The following is a 27,534-nucleotide window of genomic DNA, read 5'->3' as shown; positions in this document are numbered from 1 at the left end:
TCACAACGCCTTCTGTTGAAACCTCACTGGCCAAGCTCTCTCCATGAACGACTGTGGGTTCAAAGGTTGCAAGGCTACCTGGGAGAGTGGAGCGAGGGGGGTCCCATGAAAAGCAGGGGACTGGGGGAGGAGAGGGATGGGATGATGGGACAGCAGAATGGAGGGAAACAGGGAGGATATGGAGAAGGGAGAGAGGTGAAGGTGATGAGCGAGAGAGGGGTGCAGATGGGGCAGAGGGTGAGGGAGCTGAGCTGGGTGTGGGCGGATGGAAGGAGAGTTGGATGAGGCGGAAGAGGCGGAGCAGGACGGGGGCAGGGAGAGGGCTGCGTGTTGTAAAATGATATGATGGAGGCTGGAGAGAGGCGGGAGGCTAGGGACTCTCAGAGCCATGGGCTGAGTGAAGTTCTCTTGTGGAGTCACATGTGGAAGCGGGAGACTGACCTGGAGGGTGTGTGGTCCCTGTGTTCGCATCGTGTCTGTGTGAAGTGTCTGAGTTTGAGGCTGTGAAGGGTTGTGCAAGGACACAGGTGTGTAATGTTCCTCAAAAGTCCCACAGTTCTCTGTCTTTGCCGTGTGCGTGTAGTTTGTCTGTATATCTGCGCTCTCTTGCAACTGTTCCAGGACTTTCTGCATGTGCTCTCTTGCTTGCTCTTGCAGGAGGCGATATTTGTCCATCTCCTCAGCAGTAAAGCTGATTGGCAGAGCTGTCTCTCTACCTGTCTGCTTGTCTTCAGTCCTGATGCAGAGATTTGGAGCGTTGCTGTCCAGACGACATCTTGGACTGTTGGCGACCGCTCCAGGATCCATTCCACTGCCCCTGGTCTCCTCTTCCTCCTCTCCTTCCTTCTCCTGACTCTTCTCCAGCAACCCTTTGTTCCTTCTGGCCTTTCTCTGGATTGCAGGAAGTTTCCCTATGAGAGGGAGAAGCAACACCCTGGCTGGTTTCTGTGGCAGAGGCTTACTGGGAGAAAGGCCTGGAAGAGTTGTGCCTGACCTGCTTGTATCAACAGGGGCCAAGGGTCCATGGACAAGGTCAGACTGTATACTGGGCTTAAGATGAGAAGGGCTTGTGTTGCAATGGTGAGTGTTGAGGCCCGGGACTACGGGAGCTAAATAGGATCTGTTAGGAGAAGAATGAGAGAAGGAGCAAGAGGTGAGGCCGGATGAAGTGGACATAGGGCTGCTCTGCTTTTTTGCTTCCTGAGGGGCCTCGGATGAGAGTCCAGGCGCTACAGAGGAGCTAACTGTCAACCCATCATCTGTGACTCCTGAGCAAGTACTGCTCCTGCTCCACTCCCAGCTTAGCTCGGACATGCCGGTGCTGCTGCAGGGGCTGCAGGGCCGCGGGCTGTGACATCTGCCGGACTGTGCGTTGATCACACTCTGGGGGCTGTATGTCTGCCTACTGGTCCACCACTCGGGGCTAGAGACATGTCTGGAGCTTGAGCGTCTGGTGGCTGCACATTTCCACACACAGCCCGGGCTGTCTCTGCTGTCTGCTCCTGTCCTGGAGCCTGATGTGGATCCGTGTGTCCCCCTGTCCTCCCAGCTGTCACCGCTGCCCCATGTCCATCTGTCCACGCTGCACCTGTCCCAGTCGACATCTTCTGTGCTCAGATGTCGGTCTCTCCTGCCCCAGCTGCCAGGACTGGGGCTAAACTTTGCCACCCGGTCCCACTCCACTGCTCTGTTTCTTGATCTCCACCCACTCCTCGACCTGTTCTCCTCACCACCTCGAGGATAGCCCCCCCTCAACCACTCCCATTGCTCTGTATCGGAAATCGGGCCCCTGTCTCTGCAACCTGAATGCCCTCCCATTTTCCTGCCCCTCTCTGTCTCCTCCCAGACTTCACGATGCCTCAAACTCTTCCTCTTACTATGAATGGATTTCCTGTCCCTGTGGAGGAGTTTTCTCTTTCTCGCCGGGCTGCAACCACAGCTGTTGTCAGGGTAACAGCAGTCAATGAAACTCTTGGGGTTGCTATGGTGACCCCTTTCCCAAAACAGCTTTGAGTTACATCCTGGTGAGAAGGAGTGTAAGGAGAAGTGAGACCGCCAGGGAAAAGTCACTGCATCGCCGTCTCGCTTTCCCTCCCCCTCGGTGTGTCTGTCTGCTGTGTGTCTGGCGAGCTGGGAGTCAGCACTGCAGTGCTCTGCCTGCTCTCTGTCTGGCTGTGACTGGGATTCAGTGCCGAGGCTCCTGTGAGGCCTCCTCTTTCTGACAGGGACAGCTACTGGCTCAGCCTCATATCTTCCCAGGAGACAGCTGCTCCCAGCTCCCTGCACCCTCCTCCTCCTCCTCCTCCTCATCCTCATCTCCCTCGTCTCCCTTTGCCTCCTTTTCTTCCCCCAGTTCCCTCCAGCTTCTGCACTCCTCTCTGGGCCAATGGAGACTGTAGAGACAACACTCCTCACTTTGCACCTTGCTGATTGCCGCTTAGTTGAAGCTTTTTCCTTCTCAGCCCTCTTCTTCTTTCCCAGCTTGTGTTTCTTTGTGCCGGCTTTCCTCTTTTTGCGTGACACTTCTGAAACGCCCACGCACGGCTGTGGAGCACTGGCACACTCGCACATTGTCTCACTCCCACACTCACACCTGAACGGGCCGGTGCACATTCTCTGTTCGCCAGGCTGGGTGACAGATTCTAATTTACAGCTCAGAGCTATGGCTCTCTCCCTGATCCCTCTCGTACCCCCTAATCTTCCTCCCAGTGGATTCTGGGGGTTTGTGTCAGAGCTGTCACGATGAGTGGGGTCAAATGGATGGGAGGCTTCCCTCACACCATCATCCACACTTAGCGAGCATCTTCCTCTTTCTGGTCTTGTTTCTGATGATGAAATGTTTTCGTTCTTTAGCAACAGGTGGGCTTCTGTCTCCACATGGATACGTTCCTCAGTTTCCTTTCTGTGTGCTTTCAACTCGTGTCTTGTCTGTCTTTGTAAACAGGAAGGAGCGTCTGGTTTAAGAATAGCTGGCACACGTAGATCTGATTCATCTGAGAGAGCAGACACCTGCTTTTGTTGTGACTCCTGCAGATACTCTGTGAGTTGTTCTGGTTGCTGTGGGTTTAAGCAGAGTGGGTTGCAGCTGTAGGAGATGTGTGGTTGAGACTTGGTGAACATACGCAAATTGACAGGCCATCTCAGTCGGGTACAGCCATCTTTCCCCAGCACACACATACACTGACTCTCCTCCATCCCCACTTCTGTTTCTCGCTTTCTGTCTGTCTCGTTATCTGTGTGTTCAGTGTCCATGTGTGACTCTGCTAGTGCTGTGCCCCATAGGGCCACCTGGGTCTGTGATAGCAAGCATAGTGCATCGTGGCTCTGATTATCAGGTGCTGCTGTAGAAATAGTAGAGTGTGCTTTTACTGCATCTCTTGTTCCAATCTCCCCTTTTTCTCTGGCAGCCTCTCTGGGGATTGGCCCCGTGTCGTTGAGACTAGCACTGTCAGATCTGGACTCATGTTTCCCCTCCTCTGCTGCCCCAATTTCCCTGTCAATGTCTTCCATCATCCCCTTTATCCTTTCTTTCATTTGTTCCCTCTTCTCTCTCTCCTCCTCTTCCAGGTCTGAGAAGACGGAGGCAGAAGGCTCAAGCCTGGGCCCCCTGCGTGAGAAGCAGAAGGACACGCCAAGTCTGCCGCCCACTCTCCCCTGCCCAGAGAGAGGCAACTGGGGATGCAAGCCCAGGCAGGACTCGGGGTACACTGCAGGAGGGTCTGTATTGGATGCCAGATGTGTGATTAGTGGGGACTCAGCGAGAGCAGTGGCCAGCGGCATCTGGGAAGGAGATTGACATGGATCTTCTGGCTGGTGGCTAAGACGTGCTGTTCTGGGTTGTGTAGGAAGGGGACTATGGGTGTGGCTGAAGGGTTCAGCTTTGTTCTCAGGCAGGCGGTCGATTTGGTGTTTTTCTTGCTGCTGTCTCACAGCCCTGACTGCACTTCTTAGTCCAGAAGTCCTTCCTGGGACTCTGAAACAGAGAGTGATATAGGTTTTTGGATTTGAATTGATTTCACTTTACATCACTTAAGCTTAACTTATGACAGATAGAGAGTATTCTATTGAGAAAGAAAAGAAAGGAACAAAGAACCACGGAAAGAAAGACATAAAGAAAAAAAGAAGAGGCGTAACATTCGTATTCACAGTAATGCTGTTCACATGCTGCCTGATTATAGGAACACACATTTAATTGCACAAGGAACAGGCACAATCAAGATGATTATAATATGTATGATATATTGTTTTTTGTATCTGTTGTTTTGATTGTGTAGGTATGCAAACACGGAGGCACGCAAGTTTTCAACTTGTTTCACTCATTTTACAACTTTCTAAATCTTTAAAACTCACATCTGCTTCTCCTACACAACATCTACTCTCCGAGCATCAACACAAATGTGTCTTCATGTTATATTTATTTCACCTGTGGCCTATCTAGGACAACTCGGTGCTCTAACATCTGTGGACACATCCATCAAAGGAAAGAAACGTTGACTGGATGTGAAAAACTCTAACCCTTCTGGACTCCTGCCCCTGGTCTCGTTACACAAACACACTAACACACTGCCACAGACACACACAAATACACTCTCCATCCACTCACCGCTGGGTTTCCTGTTGCAGCTGTGCGAGCTGGTGCAGACGTCTGAGAGCCTTCTCCTGTTTGCGCTGGTCCTTCCACGATTTTGAGGACACGTTGCGAGCAAACTCCCTGTGCTTTAGTTCCTTCAGCCTCTGCAGGAAGTGAAAATGAAGTGGTAGAGATGGAGGGACAGACAAAAGTATGTGGAGGGCACAGGGTAGCGAGAAGCACAAGAGTGGAACAAAGAGAAGAGAAAGTGAGGAATTAGTTTTAGGAAGCTCTCTGCAGGCAGCTGTCTTTCAAACCTACACATCAGTCAGCAGCGTTTGCAGATGTTCTCCTTCTAAGCTCATGTCCAATTAACTCCATTCAGCATGGAAGAAAGCGTCTTTTTTCCAGCGCAGCTTGAAAGCAAACACAACCCAACTGGTGAATAGCAGATTACAGACGCCGTCGAGATGAGTGGCAGGAGTGATTTAATGACGATGATGACTTTGCCACTGACATTTTGAAAATGTTCAGCCCTCCTCCGTCGTGACAGCTTGGTTTGAGAGACAATCGGATCCAATGACTGATCTGCTCTTTAGCTGGAGTGTAGCAGAGGGTGCATTTGCTGATGCTTAAATTGGCAAAATATTCATCTGAGGCGTTGTAAAGAGATTTCAGCTGGAAAAATGCCAGACCATTGTGCGTGTGTGTGTGTGTGTGTGTGTGTGTGTGTGTGTGTGTGTGCATGCACAAATGCAATATAACATAACTCACACATGAGTAGTGAGTGATTCAAGTGTTAGCAAACTGGTGGGTCTTCATCCGCATCATACAAATAACAATTAGCTTGACTTTGTGTGTGTTTTGTGTGAGTTCACATGTGTGTATTTGTATGTGGAGAAACTGTGTCTATAGCCATAGGTGTGCCAGTCCTCTCAGGGAAACAATGAGTCATGCCTCTCTCTCCATTTTCCTTTTTTGACACACTTTAATCCCTCCTTTATCCATGCTTGGCAGGTGTGTGTGTGTGTGTGTGTTTGTGTGTGTGTGCATGTTGGTGTGTTTCTATTTGTATGTCTGAAGGCTAAGGAGGGACTAAAGAATAGTTTGGGAATAGCTGCAGTATCGTGCACCACTATCCCTCTTATCTTCCGTCTTACTCTCTTCGCTTCCCAGTATATTTGAGCTATACCTCAATGAGCAATCCACCCCAGCTTATAAATTCAAGATTTGTTGTTTATTTGATATAGTTGTGAATTTATTTTTTAGTATAAATCTCACCAGGATTACAGCACTCTCACTTATAGATCATGTTACGCTATTATCCATCCATACAGTGTGTATTGCACAAACACACGCACACATGCACACATCAGATCAGCCCCTGAGACATCAGATTTATTTATACACTCACTCTCTTTCACACCCAGATCTTATGCTGGAGCTGACAGTCGTCAGGTTAATCTCTGCTGAGTCTTACACAATCGGGTGTCTTTTTACATTATCGCTCAATGCTTAACATCCCACTGCCAGCTCACTGAAGACAGCAAGTCTTTAGTATGTGCCGTAGGAGCAGCACTTGTGGGTTTGTGTCCATCAAACATATGATATCGGTGCTTGTGCATCTTGTAGATGTGTGAGAGATCACATGTGGGTTTGTTAGTGTGTGGTAAGGAGCTTTGAGAGGCTTTGATGCCTCACTCATTCTATGGGAAATATTAATCATGTTCAAGCAGCGAGGCATACATAATGAACGACTGCGGACAGAGCCAGGAAAGAGGAGGAAGAAAAGATCAGAGTAGCTGTCCATGGCAATGACTGAGAGAGAGAGAGATCAGTCTATAATGGATGGAATGTATGAAGACGCATTCTTCCTCCTTCCTCCTGCATTTGCACTCTGCCAGGTTATTGTTCTCTCTTAAAAACAGATCCCACTGCAGGGAAACCTGTAGCTATATTTAGAGCCAAACAAATCGTTGCACACAGAACCATTTTTACCGAGCACACAGTGCAGAGATATTTCCTTTTCACACTTTAAAGCGGATACTTTTGTCTTCAAAGATGATCTCAGGTCCCCAACAGCTTGAAGCGATATTACTCTTCAACATGCCAGTCTAGCAATGTGCTATAAAGCTCAATCCGGCTGTCAAATCATCGATCAATATTCCTTTAGATGTGTTAAGGAGTGCTCAGGCTGAGGCAACTATGAATGAGTCAGAGTTGATTCATTTCATATCCACAAGGGCCTTAGAATGAGGATTGGTGTATTCTTAGCATGTGAGGGGCCATGCTAATGGGCTGATTGTTCTTTTATTTAAAAAGGGAGCATAATTCTCTTGTAATGAGCAATTTCTATAATCAGCGGTAAATGCTGATATAGCACTGCATTCAGACTTGTTTATCCCTGAATCGATGACAAGGAAAAGAGACAGAACAAACGCAATCAGCTGCCTTTCTCCAAAGCCAATACTCCTGCAGGGAAGCTGTCTTCAGCTAGAATTTCATTTGTTGTCTGCTCAGTAGGCAGAGTGTGCATGCACGCCTGTATGTATGTATGTGTGTGTGTGTGTGTGTGTGTGTGTGTGTTCCTCCAGTGCCAGTGGCTACTGTCAGCTCAGTGCCTCATGCAGCTCGTTTCATGTGCCTGCCGCTGGCTAAAACAAAGCATTAACATTGGCCTGCAGTTGCTTCGATTCATTTTCAAAGAACAATGACAGTGAAGGAACGGTCTTATTTAATGTTTATTTCATGTTGCACAGTGTGGGCGTTTAGAAGTGGGAAGTGGCTTGGCTTGGTTGAGAGATTGCCTGTGTTCGAGGATGTGTGTCGACGTGTGTACACGGGGAAGTGCATGTCTGTATGATTTTGTATGTGAGTGTATGCCTTGGCATAGCAACAGATAGCTGTAGGAGAATGTGCTATCAGCAGAACCTTCAGCGTGTTAGTCCAGAGTGGAGGTTGTGTATGGAAATGGATGTGAAAGCAGAACGTAGGAGAAAACCTGCTGCCGGGCCTTTTCCTAATGGTTCATTGGCCTCATCTCGTCCAAGTCGGAATAATAGAATCATACTTGAGCTATGCTAATGGCTCCATGTTTTATTTTTATACAGAATATTTGTTTCTCTTTTGAAAGAAGTACTATTTGAAGATTAAAGTGCATTTTGCAGCTGTACCAGCGTTCTTTCGGGATGCAACTGTGTCATGGAAGGTGTACCAAGAGAACTAAGGCAGCGCAGTGTTGAGTGTTAAGTTATTTAGAAGAGCAGTTCTCAGTAAAGCTGCAAGCAGTAATACTGGAGGCCAAGAACATTTTGAACAGCACACACTAGTTATCATAAATGTGGGAAACAATAAATACTGTGTGCACCTTATGATTATTAATAGTTTTCAGTTGCTATGAATCTCCACATTATAAGTGTGAGTATCTGCCTCAAGTTCCACCTCTGTGTGTGCGCTTGTAAGAGATGATGCGGTTGTCACACACCTACTGTTACCTGCTGGGAAACTGTATCCAATAAGCAGATCGACATGGGAACGTAAAGTAGCTTTCCGTCAAAATGCATAAATCGAACACGCCCAAATCCCATGAAAAACGATCATAAAACATGTCTGCATGTGTGCTGTTACGTAGCGTGTGTGTGTGTGTGTGTGTGTAACTGCAGTGCCGGGGCATCCCACATGTACCTGTTTGTGCGCATGGTCGTAGGAGTTGATGTGGTTGTCAAACTCCTGGTGTCTGAGGTACTGCTTGTGACACAGCTCACAGTAGAACATAGCCTTCAGATCCTCCACTGAGCAGCCCAGAGCCCTCTCTGCATGCTCCTGGAGAAAGAGGGAGACGGAGAGAACAAGTGAGTGCGTTGGAGGGGTAGGGGGAGAGAAATTAAAGAGTCAAGATAGAGGCATAAACAGACCGAGACATAAAGGGTTAGAGGGGCAGAGATAGAAAGCAAGAGGAGTAGCGGGAGGGGGGTTGGAAGAATGGCAGATTGTTAGCCATTTAGAGCAAATCTGCATCCCAGAGACATCAGCAGTAATAGCCCTCTACATGTGCTCTGTATAAAATCTGTTAAACGGCTCCCCATTAAAGAATGCTGCTTTTGCTGCTGCTGGAGGTTGGACAAAGGCACTGAAGCCTTGTGTTCATGGCAACTTGAGCCCGGGGACACATTTAATACAACCACTGTAATAGAAACCTGTGTATGTACTTTAATGGCAAATAGTCTGAGTCTGACTGGAGGGAAAGTGGCAATTCTGTCCGACAGACGGAAAAACTGAGCTTCTTAAATGCACAACGCAGTCTTTTGTACACTGGCAAAACCGTGCATGTGAAGAACTATCAGACAAATACACACACGTAGAGGTGCGTAAATAGTACATGGACATAGATACACATGCTGGACAAATGGCACATGGACCTCGGGGGATAAATCGCTTGTCTGCATGCTCACGTCATCCATAGGGCTTTTTTTGGGGGTCCGAGGACATGCACAGTGTTGTGTTCAATAGATGTGTGTGCTTGTGTGTGTGTGTGTGTGTGTGTTTGTGTGTGTGTGTGTGTGTGTGTGTGCGCGTGTGCACATGTTCAAGGGTGTGTGTGCATTCTTGCCATGCTCTGCTTCAGAATGTAATTTCCCTGAGGCTGGGGGCTGCCAATAAACACTATTGAATTCTGTTCTACACTGACATGATGGGAATTTAATTTGAGGTTGTCACTTCTTTCTCTCACTCTCTGCTTCTTTCCTTCCCTCCGTCCATCTCTTGGCTCTTTCTCCCTCTCTTTGCTAGCTCTCCTGATTTCCCAGCCTTTTTTCCCCACTAACTCACTCTTTTCTCCTTTCCTTTATCTCCCTCTGTATCCCCTCTATTTGCCTTTTTCTCTCTGTCAAGCTTGTTTCTTTTTTGTTTGGTGAGCCCTAGGTCATGCAGTGACAGAGTCTATTGGCCCCAATTTGCTTCAGTAATATGCCTGCGCACAGGAACAAAGGTGAGAGGAAAAGAGAGGGAGGATAGGAATGCACACAAGAGGAGAAATGACCCCTGCCTGCCCTCACAAACAGACACACGCACAAACACCTGGCATTATAATTACTTTATAACAGAGTAACACTCCCTTCATGTCATTACTTTTCACACCTATATATTACAATTATAATTACATTACACACACACACACACACACACACACACACACACACACACACACACACACACACACACACACACACACACACACACACAGTCCATCCTCTGGGTCTTTCTATCTGGCTTTCAGTCAGATTGGGTGAAGAGGAGAGGAGGCTGAAGAAAGGACCAGGCAGACAGGACTCTCATACACTGAAATCAGCAGAAAGGTAACTAATAAATATTGATCCTGTGTTACTCTGTGTGTGTGTATGTGTGTGTGTGTGCCGTGGTATTGATCTGCCTTGCAGGCTTCAGTCACGACCAGGAAATGATCCAATCAAACAGAGCGGCCTTTCTTTGAGTGGTGCCAGGGTGAAGAGATTGAGTTGTAACAGATGTGTTATCTATCTATCTATCTATCTATCTATCTATCTATCTATCTATCTATCTATCTATCTATCTATCTATCTATCTATCTATCTATCTATCTATCTATCTATCTATCTATCCATCCATCCATACTGATACTGAAAGCTGTTTATTTGTCAACCTTTGGGATTATGCAAGATTACATATAGGAGCTGTGTAAATGCATGTCTTCATACACTTATTTTATATTGTGTCCATGTGTAATTCTCTTTGCATTCGCCTTTGTACCCCCAAACCCTTTCTTCTCACCTCTCTGCATTCTGTCAGGGTAATTATTTTGAAGAGGGAGAAATTTATACAGAAAGAGGGGTGTATGTACACGAGAAAAGGTGTGAATACAGGAAAGCAGACAGTGTGTGTGTGTGTGTGTGTGTGTGTGTGTGTGTGTGTGTGTGTGTGTGTGTGTGTGTGTGTGTGTGTGTGTTTAAACTCAGGAGCCATTTGTTTATGTCGGAGACACCCTGACTTGCATTTTCCTGCTGAATAAACTCAGACGTGAGAGCTTTCATTTGCCTTAAATAAATGCACTTAATGATTTCTATACCGTTATGCACCAACACAGAATGCATAGACACACTTACAGAATTACAACCATACAAACACTAACACACTTATGCATGCACAGTCGCACATAGTCTGTCAACCTGATATACCAGGGCTAAATCAGCATAGACCTCAATTTACCTCACTCGTATAAATCTGTTTGCAGAGAAAGCCCAACTGATATCTGCAGACCTAAACGGACAGTGATTGTTTGCAGGATTATGTGTGTGAGTGTTTGTGCGAGGGTGTGAATGTGAATGAGATTTTTTTTCTTTTCTCTTATTCTCAATTTGTCAGAGAAGTGCCGTGTTATTCCTTTTCATAGCATTGCAATTATGCCACAAATAAGAGTGTGAACCGTAACTGGAGTTTCAGGCACACACACACACACACACACACACACACACACAGACAGACAGACAGACAGACACACAGACAAACAGACACACACACAGACACACATGTAATTCAATGTACCGAGTTTCTGTGGAAATGAACAGGTCACGCTTAAAGTGTTTTTGCACACGTGGTATGTTAGCGTTTGGAAATGTGTGCACTAGAAAGTAATGATATACAATGTATTCAGAAAAAAAGTCTTTAGAAAGACAAAGTTCCTTGAGGAACATCTGGTGCCATCATACTCGGTCAAACTGCCTTCTTGGTTCTTTAATGGCAAATAAAATAAAAAGCGACACCCTCATTAGTTGTAAGCCTACTATAGAAAGGCTTATGGAGATTTAAAATAAGCATAATTAAAAGCTTTTCAAAATTCTGTCTATTGATCTTGACCTTCAAGACTGCTGAAGAAAATCAGAAACCCCTTAGATAATATGCTTATGACTGTCATAACTTAACTCTAACATCTTGACAGTAAGCTGACTGCAGGTGGTGCCTCAAGGACAGAGAGAGGCTGGATGTTTGAGGCCAAGTCTGAAATTATAATTAGCTTAACCACTATTGGCCATCAGCTATTTTTTATTTATTTTTTAAGTTTGCTTTTTCTCTTCAGCAATCTACTAAACAATGTGCTGTTCTTTACAAAAAAATCAATACATATTTTGCATCCACTTAGGTTAGAAGTCAAACATTTTGTGTTGACAGAACACATTTTAACATTGGTTGAAAATTAAATTTAGGAAAAGAAAAGCATAAGGTAGAAGACACTGGAAATGAAGCTTTCTTTAATGCTCGGAGTGATGAAGACTTTATGTACAGTGACTGGAATATGTTCAGTGCAGTTAAATCTTTGCAGAATTTGGTATGATTTAATCAATTACATTAAATAAATAATTTAAATAGCATATACTATACTTGAGCTAAATTCTTTCACTCGTCTTAATGGTCACTTTCTCAGTAGTTGTAATTAAATATTGAACAGCAATTCCATGGATGGCTGACTCCTATCCTGCACAGTGTGAGGGAAGACTTACAGAGATTCAGTTACAGTATAGTCTCTCTTTGCCTCCTTAATGTGATGTATTTTGGAAAATAATTAAAAAAGAATAAAAACAACCTTATTTAAGCCTAGAAATACACGATGAGATAACCCCTAATTACACATAAAGTATGATTACACTCTTTCCTTACCCATTATGTCTCTCTTTCTTTATTCTTTCATCACTATGTGTGGATAAGTGACTGTGACTAGATGTGCCTAGGCCAGTGGTGAGTACTTAAATATAATTTGCAAGATTTAAATTTGTTGTCTTGGACCTACTAAGACGAAAGTCCTCAATATGATAGTTATTAACAGCATGGCAACACATTTTAATTGCAATCTTGGTTTGGTATGAAATTCGAAGCATATCCAAAGTAGCAAAAACTATGCCTCTCCATGCATAATCAATCTCGAGAGAGAAAAGGAGAGCCCAGTAGCAACATAATAGTGGTAACAGATTCTCTCTGTTCAAATGTATAAACTGAAGAGTACTTTGACTGCAGGGGGGAGATGAAGTAAAAATGTCATGATTATGGCTTACTTTGAGGAAACTATTGTTTTTTTTTCTAAAACATTGCTTCTTTACAGTTGTGTTAATCAACTCATGATGCTTTTGTTAAGTATAACAGCATTGATTTATTATGGACAACATATAATGAGTGGTCATCAGCTGACTGCACCGGTCTGTATTAGCATAATCTTCTGTATCACCTGTATTTATTGTATTTACATCTACTGTTTATTATTGTGTAAGTGTATCCTCAGTGAGGTAGGGTTGCCTTTCAAAAAGCAACATTTGGAGAGTACAAGACCAGATCTCTCAAAAACATAAAGGACATGGAATTAATCTCGAGAAGTATAGAGAGGAGAGGAGAGTGACACAGGGACTAACAGTGACATTTATGAATTCAGAGAAATTCTAATTGCTACTGTGCCTTGTGAGGACAATTAAATAAACAATTCATAACTGTTTAGCAAGCCCAATTAAGTATTTAATTATCTTTGGCTATACTTATCACCCTAACTTGGCCACTGTGATGAATAGAAACAATTCCATTAGTGGTAAAAAAAAAAAAGAATTCCGCAAATCTGTGGGCGCCAACTCTGTCCCCCTCTCGCAGTCTAAATGCCTCTCTGTTTTCATCTATGCTCTAACTATAAAGTGTTCCTGTGATTATCTCCCTCAGACACACATGCATTCACACATGCACAAGTGGAGACAGTCTGGCAGTGTGAGAGTCTGCCGCTGCCGTGTTGATTTCTGGCCATTCTTCTGTAGCTAATGACAGCTGACCTGAGGGCTAAGTTGCTTGTTACTGTAATGACCTATAGATCTCGGCGACAGACACATTTGCGCACACGCACACACACACACACACACACACACACACACACACACACACACACACATACACACACACACACACACACGTGGAACACCGACTGACAAATAGGATCGCTGAGTGTTAATGAGCTGGTATTTACAGCCCTAATGCATCTCCCTTGACTGCCTTTAATATGCCTCTATGGCCACCCACCCATTCATTAATCTGACGTGTTTGTGCATCTGCGTGTACATCCTAGCCGGTATTTTGTGAAACCATCTGATAGTGTTTGTGTATTTGTGTTTGCTCCAGATCAGTAACCAGTTAGAAGTATGGCTAACAAGCACATAGAGCAACCATAGCCAAAACCGCAGATGAGTGTTGACCATAGATATGGTGCCATAGCTATAGATATGTGTTACTACCAGTTAGCAACATCATCTCACCCACTGCCAAGCAACCAACTCTGTGAAGGAGACAGTAGACGGGCAAACATAATTTCAGAAGATACCACCACATTCATAGACGAGTACAAAGTGCATTCCAATGATCGAGAATCAGGTTTTTCGTGACTCATAAACTGTGTATCTATCTTAAGCAACGGCCTCGAAACACTATGAATCACCAGCGGTTGTTTTTCCATTCTGTCTTGCTCAAAATATAACCAAATGTTTTGTCTCCCTCTGACCTTTTAAATTGAGCAGCATGCAAGACAAACAAACTGAATGAATAAATGATGAAGGGATTATATTTGCAAATTTGCCCTGTGCCCTTTGTTGTTTTGTTGAAATGAGGAGTGCTTCTACTGGGATCTGATTCTTAACCCAAGAGTTGTAACAGATGTGTTGTCTATCTATCTATCTATCTATCTATCTATCTATCTATCTATCTATCTATCTATCTATCTAATTCTTTATAATTAGAATTATAAAGGTGCTCTAGTGATTTAGTTTGGGAATTGCATTCCCTTTTTAAAGATAACAGCCCCATTTTGGGAATCCGAAAGTAGCTGTACATTTGCAATACACATACACTTTACTAAAGTCAGCATATTTAACATTTGGTTGCAAATCCTTTGCAGTCAGTGACTGCTTGAACTCTGAGATCCATCAACATCAGCAGACACTTTGGTAGCCTCTCTGGTCAGGCCTGTAGTGCAGCAATTTGTTTACCAATTAAACAGATGTATAAACAGTTGGATTGAGATCAAATGACTGATTTGGTTAATTTGGAAGTTCACTTTTTTGTCTTAAAAACATATCATTGCCTTGTCTGTATATTTCGGATTGTTGGGCCTCATGCAAGAACGTTTTCGTATTTTTATTGTAACTTTCTCTTACTTTTGAGTGAGCCACGTCAAATTCAGCAAAGGCTCCATGATGAATGCCACCTGTGCGTAAATGAGCGTTCTTTCATGAGAAATGTAGATTATCATCATTAAAGCCACAATTATATAACATATAAGGCTATTTGACCTGGTCTACATGTCTGGAAGTGTTCACTCATAAACATCCCACCAAAGTATAAAAAGATAGCTTCACAAGGTTGTGAAGTTTTGGTCCTGCTTTCAGAGGTCCATCAAAAATACAAAAAACAATACTTTATAACAGCGTCGGCATTGGAATTAAGGAACCTGCTTAAACCACGGAATGAGAGAAAATAACGAGCACGTTTAATGGTGTGACACCTGAGGGTCATATTGTTAATGGAATAAAGACCAAATAGTTCATTATGAAAATGGCTGAAAGAATACGTGCCATTATGTGTGATGTTGCAGTCGTTTCAACAGAAGATATTACCCTGGGCAACGACTTATAAACCCTCATGTGAAGGAACAGCCATCTGTCTCTGCAAATATTAGGACGCTCTCTTCCGAGGGCCTGACTCGCTAAGGCATTCAAAAGAAGTTATGACGCACCTGGTTACATTTCTCAATGACCTCATTATATTCAGAGACCAATTAAACTTAAATTAGTGCATAATTGAAGTAATTTTGCAGCATGAGATGTTTTATGATTATACAATAGCCCATTTTGAATGATATCAAACAGGAAAATATCAATAATGAAGTGTAATTCATAAAGGATTTTCTAGTGCAAATTATTCCAAAGTAATGCAATCTACAATCCATTAGTGCAAAATTGATTTTGGATAACAAAGACTATTTGCACATGACTCCTACGACATGACCACTTGGAAGTTGTGTTCGTACTTAAGAAAACATTCTAAAATACGAGAAGATCACTTAAGAACTAATCTTTTCATAAGGGTGGTTCTTTCATGAGGCCCATTGTCCTTTTTCACTGTCCTAAAATGTATTATTTAAAAAATGGAAATCTGCATGTTTTACATACTGAATATGAACGTACAGTCACTCAGAATCAGTTAAAGGCGAAAGTCAGCACTTTAACCTGGTAGTCAATCTAATACGCCGTGTTTACAGTACTGTGTTACACTTGTACTGTTCAAAATATATGCGCTCTAAACACAACTGTAGGCATCAATGCTGCTGATAGATTTTAAGACCAAAATGTTTGCTCTAAAAAAAGAAAGCTACAGGTTACATTAATAATGTATAACAGGTGACATATCACATCCAAACATAAAAGAGGGTGAAAAATAACGAGACGCCGGTGTTCAAAAGACAAAAAAACACACAAAGTCACACCTGTAGTCTACTGATTTCGTCTGTGGCCACAGCAGGAAGCTTGTGGCATGAACAAGTCGCACTGCTCTCCTGTTTGAGTCATAAATCTAGGATTAGTCACACGGCCCGATCAAACGATCACCAGAAAGCTATCAAAATTAATTCTCTGTCCATCACAATGCAAGGCCAAAGATCCAAAGTGCCTTCGTTCTCTCTATCTCTCTTACTCAACATGGCTCCCTTATTATCGCAGAGTTATTCATGCGCTGTATCATTGATCAATCCTATTCGGTGCCACATTTAAAATCTACCCACCTCTCAACATCCTCCCCCTCCTCTCTCAATCTCACTGTATTCATTTTATGCTGAATACAATGTGAGTTCAGCCTCTACCTCATGCAGGACAAGTTAAACTGATTCACCGGGACAGAGCATATAGCTTTCGGGCAAAAAAAAAAAAAACAGAGGACATCTTAAAACATTTTCTCCACTTGAACAAACGTGACCCATAGTTTATTTCCAGACGTTTTGTGGATACATTTTGTGTTGGGTGGGATCAAGGCAGAAGAAAAAATGCATGAAAGCATGTATGCAAATTCCTAAAATACCCTGCCGTTCTACAAACTGTGGTCTCCTCAGTGCATTTAAATGCATTTTTATGATCATACCACTCACTCACAGTGCTCTTCAGGGACTTGCATTTGTTTCTCTAAAAGGCGAAGATTTCCTCTTTTTTTTCCTCTCAGTGAACATTAAGGAGAACATCATAAAACAATTACAGGGAGACAAAGGATGGTAGGTATAAAGTATAGAGAGGTGAACTCTAGGCACTGTCTACAAATTACATAAGAAGAGCCTTGGATGGCAAGATTGGTGAAAGCGGATCTTCTGTTATTCTTTCACCCGCTCATCTCTTCTCACTCCATTTATTTGAGATATTTTTCTACCATGGTCATAAATAATTTCTTTGCACATAGTTCCTCTCTCATATGTGCTTTCCTCTTACATTACTTGTCAAGTATATGTGTAACAGTTGTGCGTTGAACAGAGATTGAAGCGGTGAACAAAGACAATCTGGCAGAGAAAACAGATAAAACCAGGAAGTATACGGGGAGGACCGATGGCAAAATCAGGGGCAGGTGAGTATCCTAATTGAAGACAGGTGTGGCTAATCAAAGAGGTGGGGAACACACACAGAGACAGGAAGTAAAGCTCAACAGGACACATGAGGAGAGCACCAACAAAAATAAAACAGGAAATGGACTAAACATAATTGAATAACATGAGACAATGAAAAACACAACAAACAGAGCATCCAAAAAAAAGCTCAAGATAACTGATAACATACAAATAAAGGCAGAAAACTAATAAAGACCATTAAAAGATAGATTATAAAGTCCAAGTAGCAGTTCCTTTCTATCTGTTTGCTTCTATCTGCTCGAGCTAAATGTCATCTCCACTATTATATGCATTCCTCTCCCAGCTGGCAGAAATATTGAATTATATGGACCATACACTCTTGACATTTAAATTTCAGACACAATTGAATACCCGGGATGGGTAAATGGATATACAGTGTAGCAAAATTAGTACACACACACACACACACACACACACACACGCTCCAAACACATGAGACAGCTGATTGAATGCCTCAAAGAGGATTGCGTCTGTATCTGTTGGAGTGATCAAACTTGGACTGAAATCTGTCAGCGTGTGATAATACAGATTAGAGTGAAAGACAAGTTAAGAAGATGAAGGTAATCAGTTTGGGAAGAGACAGATTCAAAGAACAGGATTAATGCGATCGCAGATTACACGCTGCACTCTTAACGCTCGGCTAAATCTCGCCAAACTCACAGATGAGGGGAGCGAGGATGGCTGAGCGAGAGCGATTGGTTTCTGCTGTCGCTGAATGGAGGAATGATTGCTGTCTTTCAGGCATTTATGATTGGGTGAGCATTTGTGTGTGTGTGTGCATGTTCGCTGTGTGTGGTTCATTGGCGTTATCAGGGGGAAACACGAGTGTGGCCAATAAGAGTGAGTGATCTTTTCTCTGGCACATTAGAGTACGAGTGCATGGATGGCAAATTAATGATGCTACAGACGAGAAGGCTGGAATGAACTGTTGGGTGCAACCTCATCACACTCATACAGGGGAGACACACACACACACACTCACTGAACACCACTCTGTGGTGCATGTCAGTCCGACTTTGTTAAAGCTGGTTTTGCTGTACTCAAAGATTGTGTAGCAGTTAAGACCCTGTGCTGGCCGGGGATTGGAATCCCACCAGGACTCTCTCTGCTTTCAACATCATGCTCTCCCTTCTTGCATCTCTCTGCTCTCCAGATCTCCTCCTTTTTCAGTGTGTCCTCTCTATCGTTCCCAACTTCTATCCAGCCCTCTGTATGGTTGCATTAGTATGTATGGCTGTGTAGCTCCGGGTTTAGAGGTTTATGTCTCCTAATAGACAGAGATTTGTCCTGTCACACCAACACCCCCATACAGCTTAAAGAGAGAGAGACAGGAAGAAAGCGACTCCCTCCGCTCTGTGTTTGGAGGGGAGAGAAAGAACATTTATGTTGCTGTCTTATCTCCAGAGAGAAAGGTTCCATTTCCGTTCAGACAAATTATAAAGCATTAAATTGTGGCTTCCTCTTTTTTTCTCCCACGCTTTTCAGCATCTTCTTTCCCCCCTCTCCTGCTCTCTCGTTGCCTCTCTCTACCCCTTTCTCTTCCTCTTACACTTGCAGTGATTGGATTAAGACCAAAGAAGCAGAGTGAGGAGATGAAGAAGGGATGAGAGCTTATTAAGCATGTGAGAGGTGAGATGACATAAGGCTGTACAGGAAGAGATCGAGGAAGAGGTGTGTGTGTGAGAGGGGGTGTGCGAGTACAGGACATTTCTGTCTTCATCCTCGCAGAAGGTAGAGGGGAAAGAGGGAGGAAGTGAAGCATTTAGCTGCGGAGCACTTTAATCAAGGGGCGAGCAATCCTGCATGACCCACTCTGTCATCCATTATTGATGCCTGCCTCAGCCAGGCTGATGAATGATTAAGCCACTCATCAGGCCTGGGAATTCTGCCTCCTCCTCGGCCGATGACACTCATTTACATAAATCACACGCTGCTATTTTTCACACGCTCACACATAAACAAAAACACACACCCACATGCAGGCAAACACACAACGTTTATTGATTTTGGTTTGCTCTGTGAAGTGCATGACATCTTTTTTCCAATCCATTTCCATAAACACACAAGTCTGTCAAACCTGGAAGAGATAAGTTAACTCACGCTGCGGTACAGAATTTAGAACGGGGCTTATGCTGCTCACAACAAGCACTAAGCAGCTGCAACACCTGCACATTAAGAGATGAAAGACAATATGTTCCACATCCTCCGGACCTCACATTCTACTTGTTTCCCGACAACACAACAGACACGCTTGGCATATCAATAAATCAAACACAGTGCTAACTTTACATTCGGACAGAAGAGAGTGAAACAGGAGGAATGACAGAGAGAGAAACTCACAGAGGCCGAGAGAAGGAGATCTTGTAGAGTTTGTGTTTACTACTTGCCTCTGGGTTTTATGGCAGAGGAAAAGTAGAGAATCTTAGGGAAATTAATGAATACCCATGGCGTGCATACATGCACTCACACAATCCACCCACACGTTTCTTCTCATCTTTCTGGGGTTTCCTCTCCTCTTCCTCTCCTCCCCTGCTGCTGTTTCCATGTCTTCCCATTCAGTATTGTGACTAATCCCGTACCACAGGGTAAGAATATACCTCACAGCAAGGGTAAGCAGGCCCCAAAGCAGACTCGTGCAGAAATGTGCAAGCTCAATCCCGCCAAATATACATACACAAACAGACAGAGGAAACGGGCCCTCTGCCCAAATGAAGGAGGTAGCCAAGGCCTGGTGGCTGGAGGCTGGAGGCTGCTTGCAGACCACTGTGATCCTGCCATCCTTGCAGCGCGCAGCCAGGACATTTCTGCACAGCGCTAAGCTGAGCGCCTGGCATCTCCAATCTGCTAAGCACAGGAATGCTGCTTCTCATGATAATTGTGGTGGGTTGTTCTCGGCATCATGGCTGATGTGAAGGCTGGTTGAAGCAAACGGCATGAATTATTAGTGTCTGCATCATGGCTCGCGCTGCTGGTGGAGGTAAGTCTGATATTATGTGATGCATTGTTACGGATGCATGACCGACCCCGTGCTACTTGAATGTCCTAGTAGCTCATATCTGCTTTGATAAATAAACATGAGAGAACACCAGAATGAACACATAGTGTTATTATAATACTACAGGCATTTTTGCCCCGCTTGTGCGCTTGTTTTTGTGTGTGTCAACCTTCCTGCATGTGTGTATGTACAAGGGCATTCTAACCTATGATACTACGCTTTATGTGCACACATACAAGCAGTATATTTCCAGATACACAGAGATATAATAAGGTAATAGTTCAATAAAACACTTTATATTGGACTCCTTGACCCAAGCATTGACCTTAATCCCATATTTTCCTCAGGGCTATTTGTCAGAGGTCAGAGGGGAATGGTGAAAAGGTCAGGGGTAAGAGGCTGTGGCTGAGACTCATGAAAGCCTCATTTCGAGATTCAACAAATAAAAGATTACAACAAATAAAAGATGACAATAAAAGTAATGTCCAGTAGCAGAGATTATATTTTCAACATTCAAACAACCAGGTTTTAAAATAATCTCTCGGTTCTCCTAATTCAGGCTATGAATTGAAGATGTCTGTTAGCGTATTGGTGTACTCAGAAGCGCGCTATGCACCAGAACAGCCTATTCTGTGCAAAGCAAGGCAATGCAAAACATGGACGCCTTGATCTTATGTCAACGATTTCAGGGAAGTGAAACTTTGTTCATATGCATTAAAATTCCTCTGCCACTTTGATCTATAAATGCAACGTGCCTGCTCCACTACTTTCAGTCACAGTTATTTTTTATAAATTGGCCTTATGCACATGAAAAGTGGGAAATAATATGATCTGAACATCAAGCTGAGGATGAAATCCAAGTTTAATGTTTTTTTCGAAAGGAGGCCCCTTGCTCTCTGCTAGGCTGGGAGTCATTCCTGGGCTTCTGTTCAACCATGAGAAGCTTGTTTGCAGCATCTATTTCAGTGAGTCATCTCTCCTCCAGAGAAGAGATAATTAATTTTGTCTGAGCTGCTCTTAACCCCGGCCCAGTGTGCCAGTGGTGGAGACACAAGCACACAGGTGCAAATATGTGTAACGAGCACACCCACATGTGCATGCAGGCATATACGCACACTGAGTTAATAGAGCTATAATTGTTTGCCACATATGCTCCTCCAGTACACAAAAGCATGAATCCATATAGAGAGCCGAGTAAAATATGGGGGGGCGGGGGGTTATTGAAGAACAGAAATACTGACCAGCAATATGAAAATATGAGGCACACCCTCTCTTTTCTTTCATTCCTTCGAGGGGTTTTCAGCAATATTGCTACTCCAATATTACTCGCATCGACTACACACATAAACTCCCATACTGTACACATAAATACACACACATGCACACGCACACACGCGCACACACGCGCACAAAGATTTAAAGGCCCTAAACGGTTGAACCGTTGACCTGCTAAAAAATGAATGGGCTGCAGAGATGAGATGAAATGCAATGGAAGAGGAAGATAAAAAAAAGAATTTCAGGGAGAAGGGATTGGAGCAGAGGTATCGCCGAGAGAAATGGAATGGAGAAGAGACAGAGAAGCAGAAACTATAGTTTTTTTTTTTAAAGAGGAAAAAAGGGAAGACGAATAAGACCAAACCTTAAATGAGACATGACATCCTAATGACTGCGAAACAAAAATCCTTTCATCTCTTCATCTCTCACCTGTCGTCTCACATTCCACGTTTTTTAAATTTTTCTTTTGAGCGTGTCTGTCAGCTTCTACCTGTGCTGGTGATCCAGATGGTTCATCAAACATCCTATAATTAGCAAACACTCACTAATTGTATGTAAGTGTGTGTGTGTGTGTGTGTGTGTGTGTGTGTGTGTGTGTGTGTGTGTGTGTATTTATGTGCTGTGCTGGTGTGTCTCCAGGTAATTATCTAATGCTGCGATCACTAATGACCACACAGACAAACAGCTGTCCCAAGGTAATATACAAAATGAGAGGTTGGCCATCTGTGTTATCCGTGTGTGTGTGCGCGCCTGTATGATAACTTGTGTGTCACTCATAGCATACTGTACATCTAATACCAGAAACTGCACTTTACAGACATTTGCAAACCTCATGATGAATAGCAATAGAAGCAGACAAACTATTACCAAAACCTCTCTGCCCACACGATACCCTCCAAACGTGCTCACACCCACACAGAGCTCACGCAGGTCAGCTTGGCACATCAGACATCCATATAGCCGATTTTGACCTCTCAGGCATTAGACCCAAACATAAATAAATAAATACTTCCAGTTCATAAACAAGCACCTTTAGTCTGACATAACTTTCAGTTCAATGGGAGGCCTGTACAAACACAAGTCCTCTGGGTGAAACATCATCCTTTATGTGATTGATAAAACAGCTTTTGGATAAGTTTAAAAAAACAGTCAATCAATTCAAATGAATTCAATTCAATTCATGAGTGTGTGTGTGTGCATGAGTGCGTTTCAAAAGAGCAGGTCAAAGACACACAAATAAAGAGTAAATCAGTCGTCAGTAAATTGAATAAAGATCATTTCCATCTCAGAGGTGAGCAGACATTATAAAGCTCACACTCGAGCAGAAGCACAAAGGCACCTATACATATAGGCAGAGATGAATGTGCTTGTACTGTACATCTTACACTTCTCTCTTTCTTCATCATTTTGAGGGCGTGCTGCACTGGTGTCGGGAGACCGGCAGGTCATGTCCCCTCAAAACACGGTTCATTTAAAAGTTACACAATGCAGCACAAACAGACAGGGATGGAACTTGGTAGGTAAAAGAAAAAGAAACATAGGTGTGTATGTGTGTGGGAGAATTCCTCTGGGAACCATCCTGGTTATCAAGTAGAGGTTATTATGCTATGAAGCACTAATGAATTCATTAGCTAAATGAAATGTCAATAAAGGCTTAAGAGAGTGTTAAAATCGATGCCAAATGTCTGACTCTACCCCGCTACCCTCCTCTTTCTCGTCATCCCATCTCACCCATCTCACCCAATTATCCACCTTTCTCCCCAACACACACTCTCTCTCTCCAGAGCGTTGAGTGTAAACTGTGACGGAGGACATTAGCAGTGATCAGTGGGAGCACTTTGCAGTGGTCAGCAGGAATGGTCCAGTCATGCAGGACTTTAGTATTCAGCAGCACTCACCTGCTCACTCTCAAACTGCTCCACTTGGGCCTGATGGTGGCTGCATTGGTGTGTGTGTGTGTGTGTGTGTGTGTGTGTGTGTGTGCACATTAACATTACACTGTATGAATGAGTGACTGCAGCAGCATTAGAGGCCATGACTGGAATAGCTGTCAGGAACGGTATAACTGCTTTACGTTTATATCACAACCACCTTTTAAAGAAATCTTTCTTTCTGACATTTGCCGAACTTTATAAATATCAAGATGCTATTACCAGCTTGATCGTCCCCAGGGACTGAGTCTGTATCACTTATTATTATGATCATCATTAACAGCGCACTAAGATGCCCACACCCATGAGCAAACTGGCACAGCAAATGGCAAGCCAGTTGGCTCATCTCACCTCTGTCCCCTCATGATGGCTTAATATTTGTAGCTAAGTACTTGACTCACTCCGAACACGGCGGTGTTTTTGTGCAGCTAAATACTTGTTTCAAGATAATTGTTCGGGGCATATGTTTAAATGCCACCTCATTTACATAAACACTGTTCAGCTCCCTGCGGAATCAATGAAAACACAAGGGTGCAAACGCGGAGTCACACACACACACACACACACACACACACACACACACACACACACACACACACGCACAGGCCCATTCACACTCTCTTCGACACTGTGTGGTACAGCCAACGATTCATCTGTTTTCTGTAACGGCAGTGAAATATACATCAAAGTGGTCTTCAGTGGAAGTATGCACACACACACACACACACACACACACACACACACACACACACACACACACACACAGCTATAATATTCTATAGAGAAATGGGGAATGGGGAGAAAAAAGGAAAGGGATTGACGGATATTTGGACAAGAGACAGCAAAATACATGGAGGGTAAGTATCAGTTTGGATCTGTTTGAATGAAAGGATACACAAGGGCAGCACCTGTCCTCTTTGCACACACTTTTCTACATCTCTCCTCCTGTCCTCCCTCCATGCTGACAATAAGAATGAGAAAACCCTTTGAAGTATTCATGAGAGTTTGAAGAATGACTCACCAATGATGATTAAGCACTAATATACCTGCGGGAACCACACTTTAGACACGTCCGAGAGGCCTATCACAATGACTAATTAGTGATGATAAACGAGCAATGATCAAAATCTAGACATACCACAGGGAAGCTAGCCAAACAAAAAAGCACAGAACTCTTTACAAATACGAGAGGATTTGTAACAAAGGGGGGGGGGGGAAGTGGGCCGTGTGTCTAGACGACTTTTCTTTCTCCTCCATTCATGGGCGCCCAGTATTTTGTTAATGCTGCAATGCCTTATCAAAGTGAAGACACAAAAAGTTACCCCTGACAAATCCCAGTTCAGATATCCTTTGTACTCCACTGATCTAAGATAAATCAAAGAGCAGCTAGCTGTTGTGGGCTTGCCTCCTCTACAACGGAACGGACAGGTGCAAAAGATGTTGCTCAGCATGTCTTGGAGAGGTGTGTTAAACTCACCTGCTCTCTGCTGACGGACTTGTTTTTCTGCCTAACGCAAGAGGTCACGTTTGAACTATTCTTGACCACAAGCGCTGACTGTTTATCATGCTGACAGGCCCATAAATTGGCCATGTCTAAACTAATATGGATAAATCTGAAAGCACATCTCTTTTTTTTGTTCGACCTTCCATTCCTCCTTACGCAGCATTTTCTAGCACTGAAAACTTTCCACACACTTATCTACATTACTTAGGACATGGAGGTAAATGAAGTCCTTCCTACCACGAATGACAGCTATTACTGACATCCCTCAGCTTAACTCAACATTTCTATTTTTACCTGCCTTTGTCCAACCTGTCAGACCCATATGGCTTCAATGTTCTGATCGGGGCACTTCATTGCAGTGAAGGCTTGAATCGGGATATTTTTGTCGAGAGGGAATCTTCTTTGCCACTGCTACTGTTGCTCATTAATATGAACATGTTTTTGTTTAATCATTTAACAAAATATGCCACATTGCTCACTGCATGTTAAACCAACTTTGTAATTTGAGTAAAGTTAGCAGTTCCCTGATTGGAGTCAGTAAATATTTACAATTAAACAAATCACCAAGCTTTTGATTATATTGTAACTATTAATCATTATTAGTTAGCCTGCTTATCATTTTAATGATTAAATGATTTATTGTAAAATTTCACAGATTTCAGACTGGTCTTCAAGTTAACAGTTAAAATGTCAAATATATTGAGTTCACAATGATATCAATGATTTAAAAGGTATACTCAATCAGTTATCAAAATAGTTGCCAATGTAATTTCTGTCAATCCAAATATTGATTAATTAACTAATTGTTTCAAGTCCACATCTTGCAAAGTTTGACAGAAATAGAAAAGACGTGGTACATTGTAATAGTACGTCTCAAACAATTGTCAAGTCTCTTCAAATAAATGTTCATAACATGCTAAAAGGAACCAACATTTGCAACTGCCTGAAAAATAGGCAAATGCACTCAAAATATGTAGATGTGCCAGATATAGTCAGTACGCTTCAAGAGCATCCAAATTAGACTTCCTCTGAGGAATCGGTCTTGTTTCCGAGACATAACTTAACTTATTATGGGTACAATAACAATATGCATTTGATGATTCTACATGCAGATGAATGGGCTCCGAAACAAATTTAAATTTTTCTAGAAATTAAGATTTATGCACTGTATAGAGTGTGTGCAATAATTAGTTAGTTTAGCCCATCTATGTGTGTGTGTTTATTTGTTAATATGACTTTTTGCAGCATCTCTGCCAGTGTGACTCAACACTGTTCGCTCATTCCCATCACATAGTGAGCGCGGGCCGAACATGACAGACTGGTAATGACTTGAGTAGGAACACGCGCACACACACTTACAGCCACGCTCATACACACATACCAGCTGCTCCTTTCCTCCTTTCTCATCAAACTTGTCATCAGCTTTGCCAGTTTGTCTCGTCTCACATTAAGAGCTCATGAATAATTTGTGATTACCAGAGACCCTCCAAGCAGCTCCTAAATCTAGAACACATACACACACACACACACACACACACACACACACACACACACACACACACACACACACACACATTCACACAGTCCAAAATATCATGTACATATTTACATGTACTATTATATTGTCTTTGCTTCTCTCTCTCTCTCTCTCTCTCTCTCTCTCTCTCTCTCTCTCTTTCTATCTGACACACACTCTTTCTTGGTCTCTGCAAGTAAACACAATACACAGCCAGTGCACAGAAACTAAGGCCCAGTTTGCAATGCCAGTTTGGTGGTTCAAAGGAACCACGGACATCAGGGAAAGGTCAGCAAGTTGTTGGTAGTTCAAACACACACACACACACACACACACACACACACACACACACACACACACACACACACACACACACACACACTCACAGACACACACACTCACAGACACACACCTAACAAATACTCCCCAGGTAATTAGTGCTATTTTCAGCTGGGCAACTCATCTCCTCCTGAAAGCACTAATGTAATTTGATTCGTTTAATTCCCACAGCCGCAAGAGAGAGGGAGGCATGGAGGGACAATGGCTTCTTCATGGTTGGATACCCAATTTATCTTCTATTTAAAATATTCACATCTAACTGTACTCGAAAAAACAAAACAAAAAATCAATTTTTAAGGCTCAAAAAAAGAAAAAGAAAAAACTTGCAAACATATCCTCCTTCTCAGATGTGCCACCATGTCTCTTCCAGTATGTTTTCTTATATCCTGCACACACTATTTATATAGACACACTTGTAAGTATACATACTGTACTTGTGAGGACACACACACACACACACACACACACACACACACACACACACACACACACACACACACACACACACACACACACATAGGGAATTCAACTTGTTCTCCTACCGGTGAATCACTGGTTGCAGTTGGACACAGTGGTCCTCTGAAGACCCCCTTGACGCGCCGAAAGTGTCCATTACTCAGGTGTGTGGAACTGATAACCAGGTAATAACACGCGCTGCACGCCATCCCAGGGGCCTCCCGGGGCTTTGAGCCCAT

The 27,534-nt window shown here is 43.3% G+C and overlaps 1 protein-coding gene across 1 annotated transcript; it reads right to left on the bottom strand.

The window, feature by feature from the left end:
• znf804b (zinc finger protein 804B) lies at nt 1-27,534 on the bottom strand (the record flags this gene model as incomplete). Its single annotated transcript, XM_079227319.1, has 4 exons — nt 1-3,973; nt 4,604-4,734; nt 8,255-8,392; nt 27,382-27,534. The coding sequence occupies 4 exons, from the start codon at nt 27,532-27,534 to the stop codon at nt 1-3; spliced, it is 4,395 nt and encodes a 1,464-aa protein (XP_079083445.1).

This window comes from Taurulus bubalis, assembly GCF_910589615.1.
Source record: "Taurulus bubalis genome assembly, chromosome: 12".
Classification (NCBI taxonomy): domain Eukaryota; kingdom Metazoa; phylum Chordata; class Actinopteri; order Perciformes; family Cottidae; genus Taurulus; species Taurulus bubalis.
This window is presented reverse-complemented; position numbering and strand designations above follow the sequence as displayed.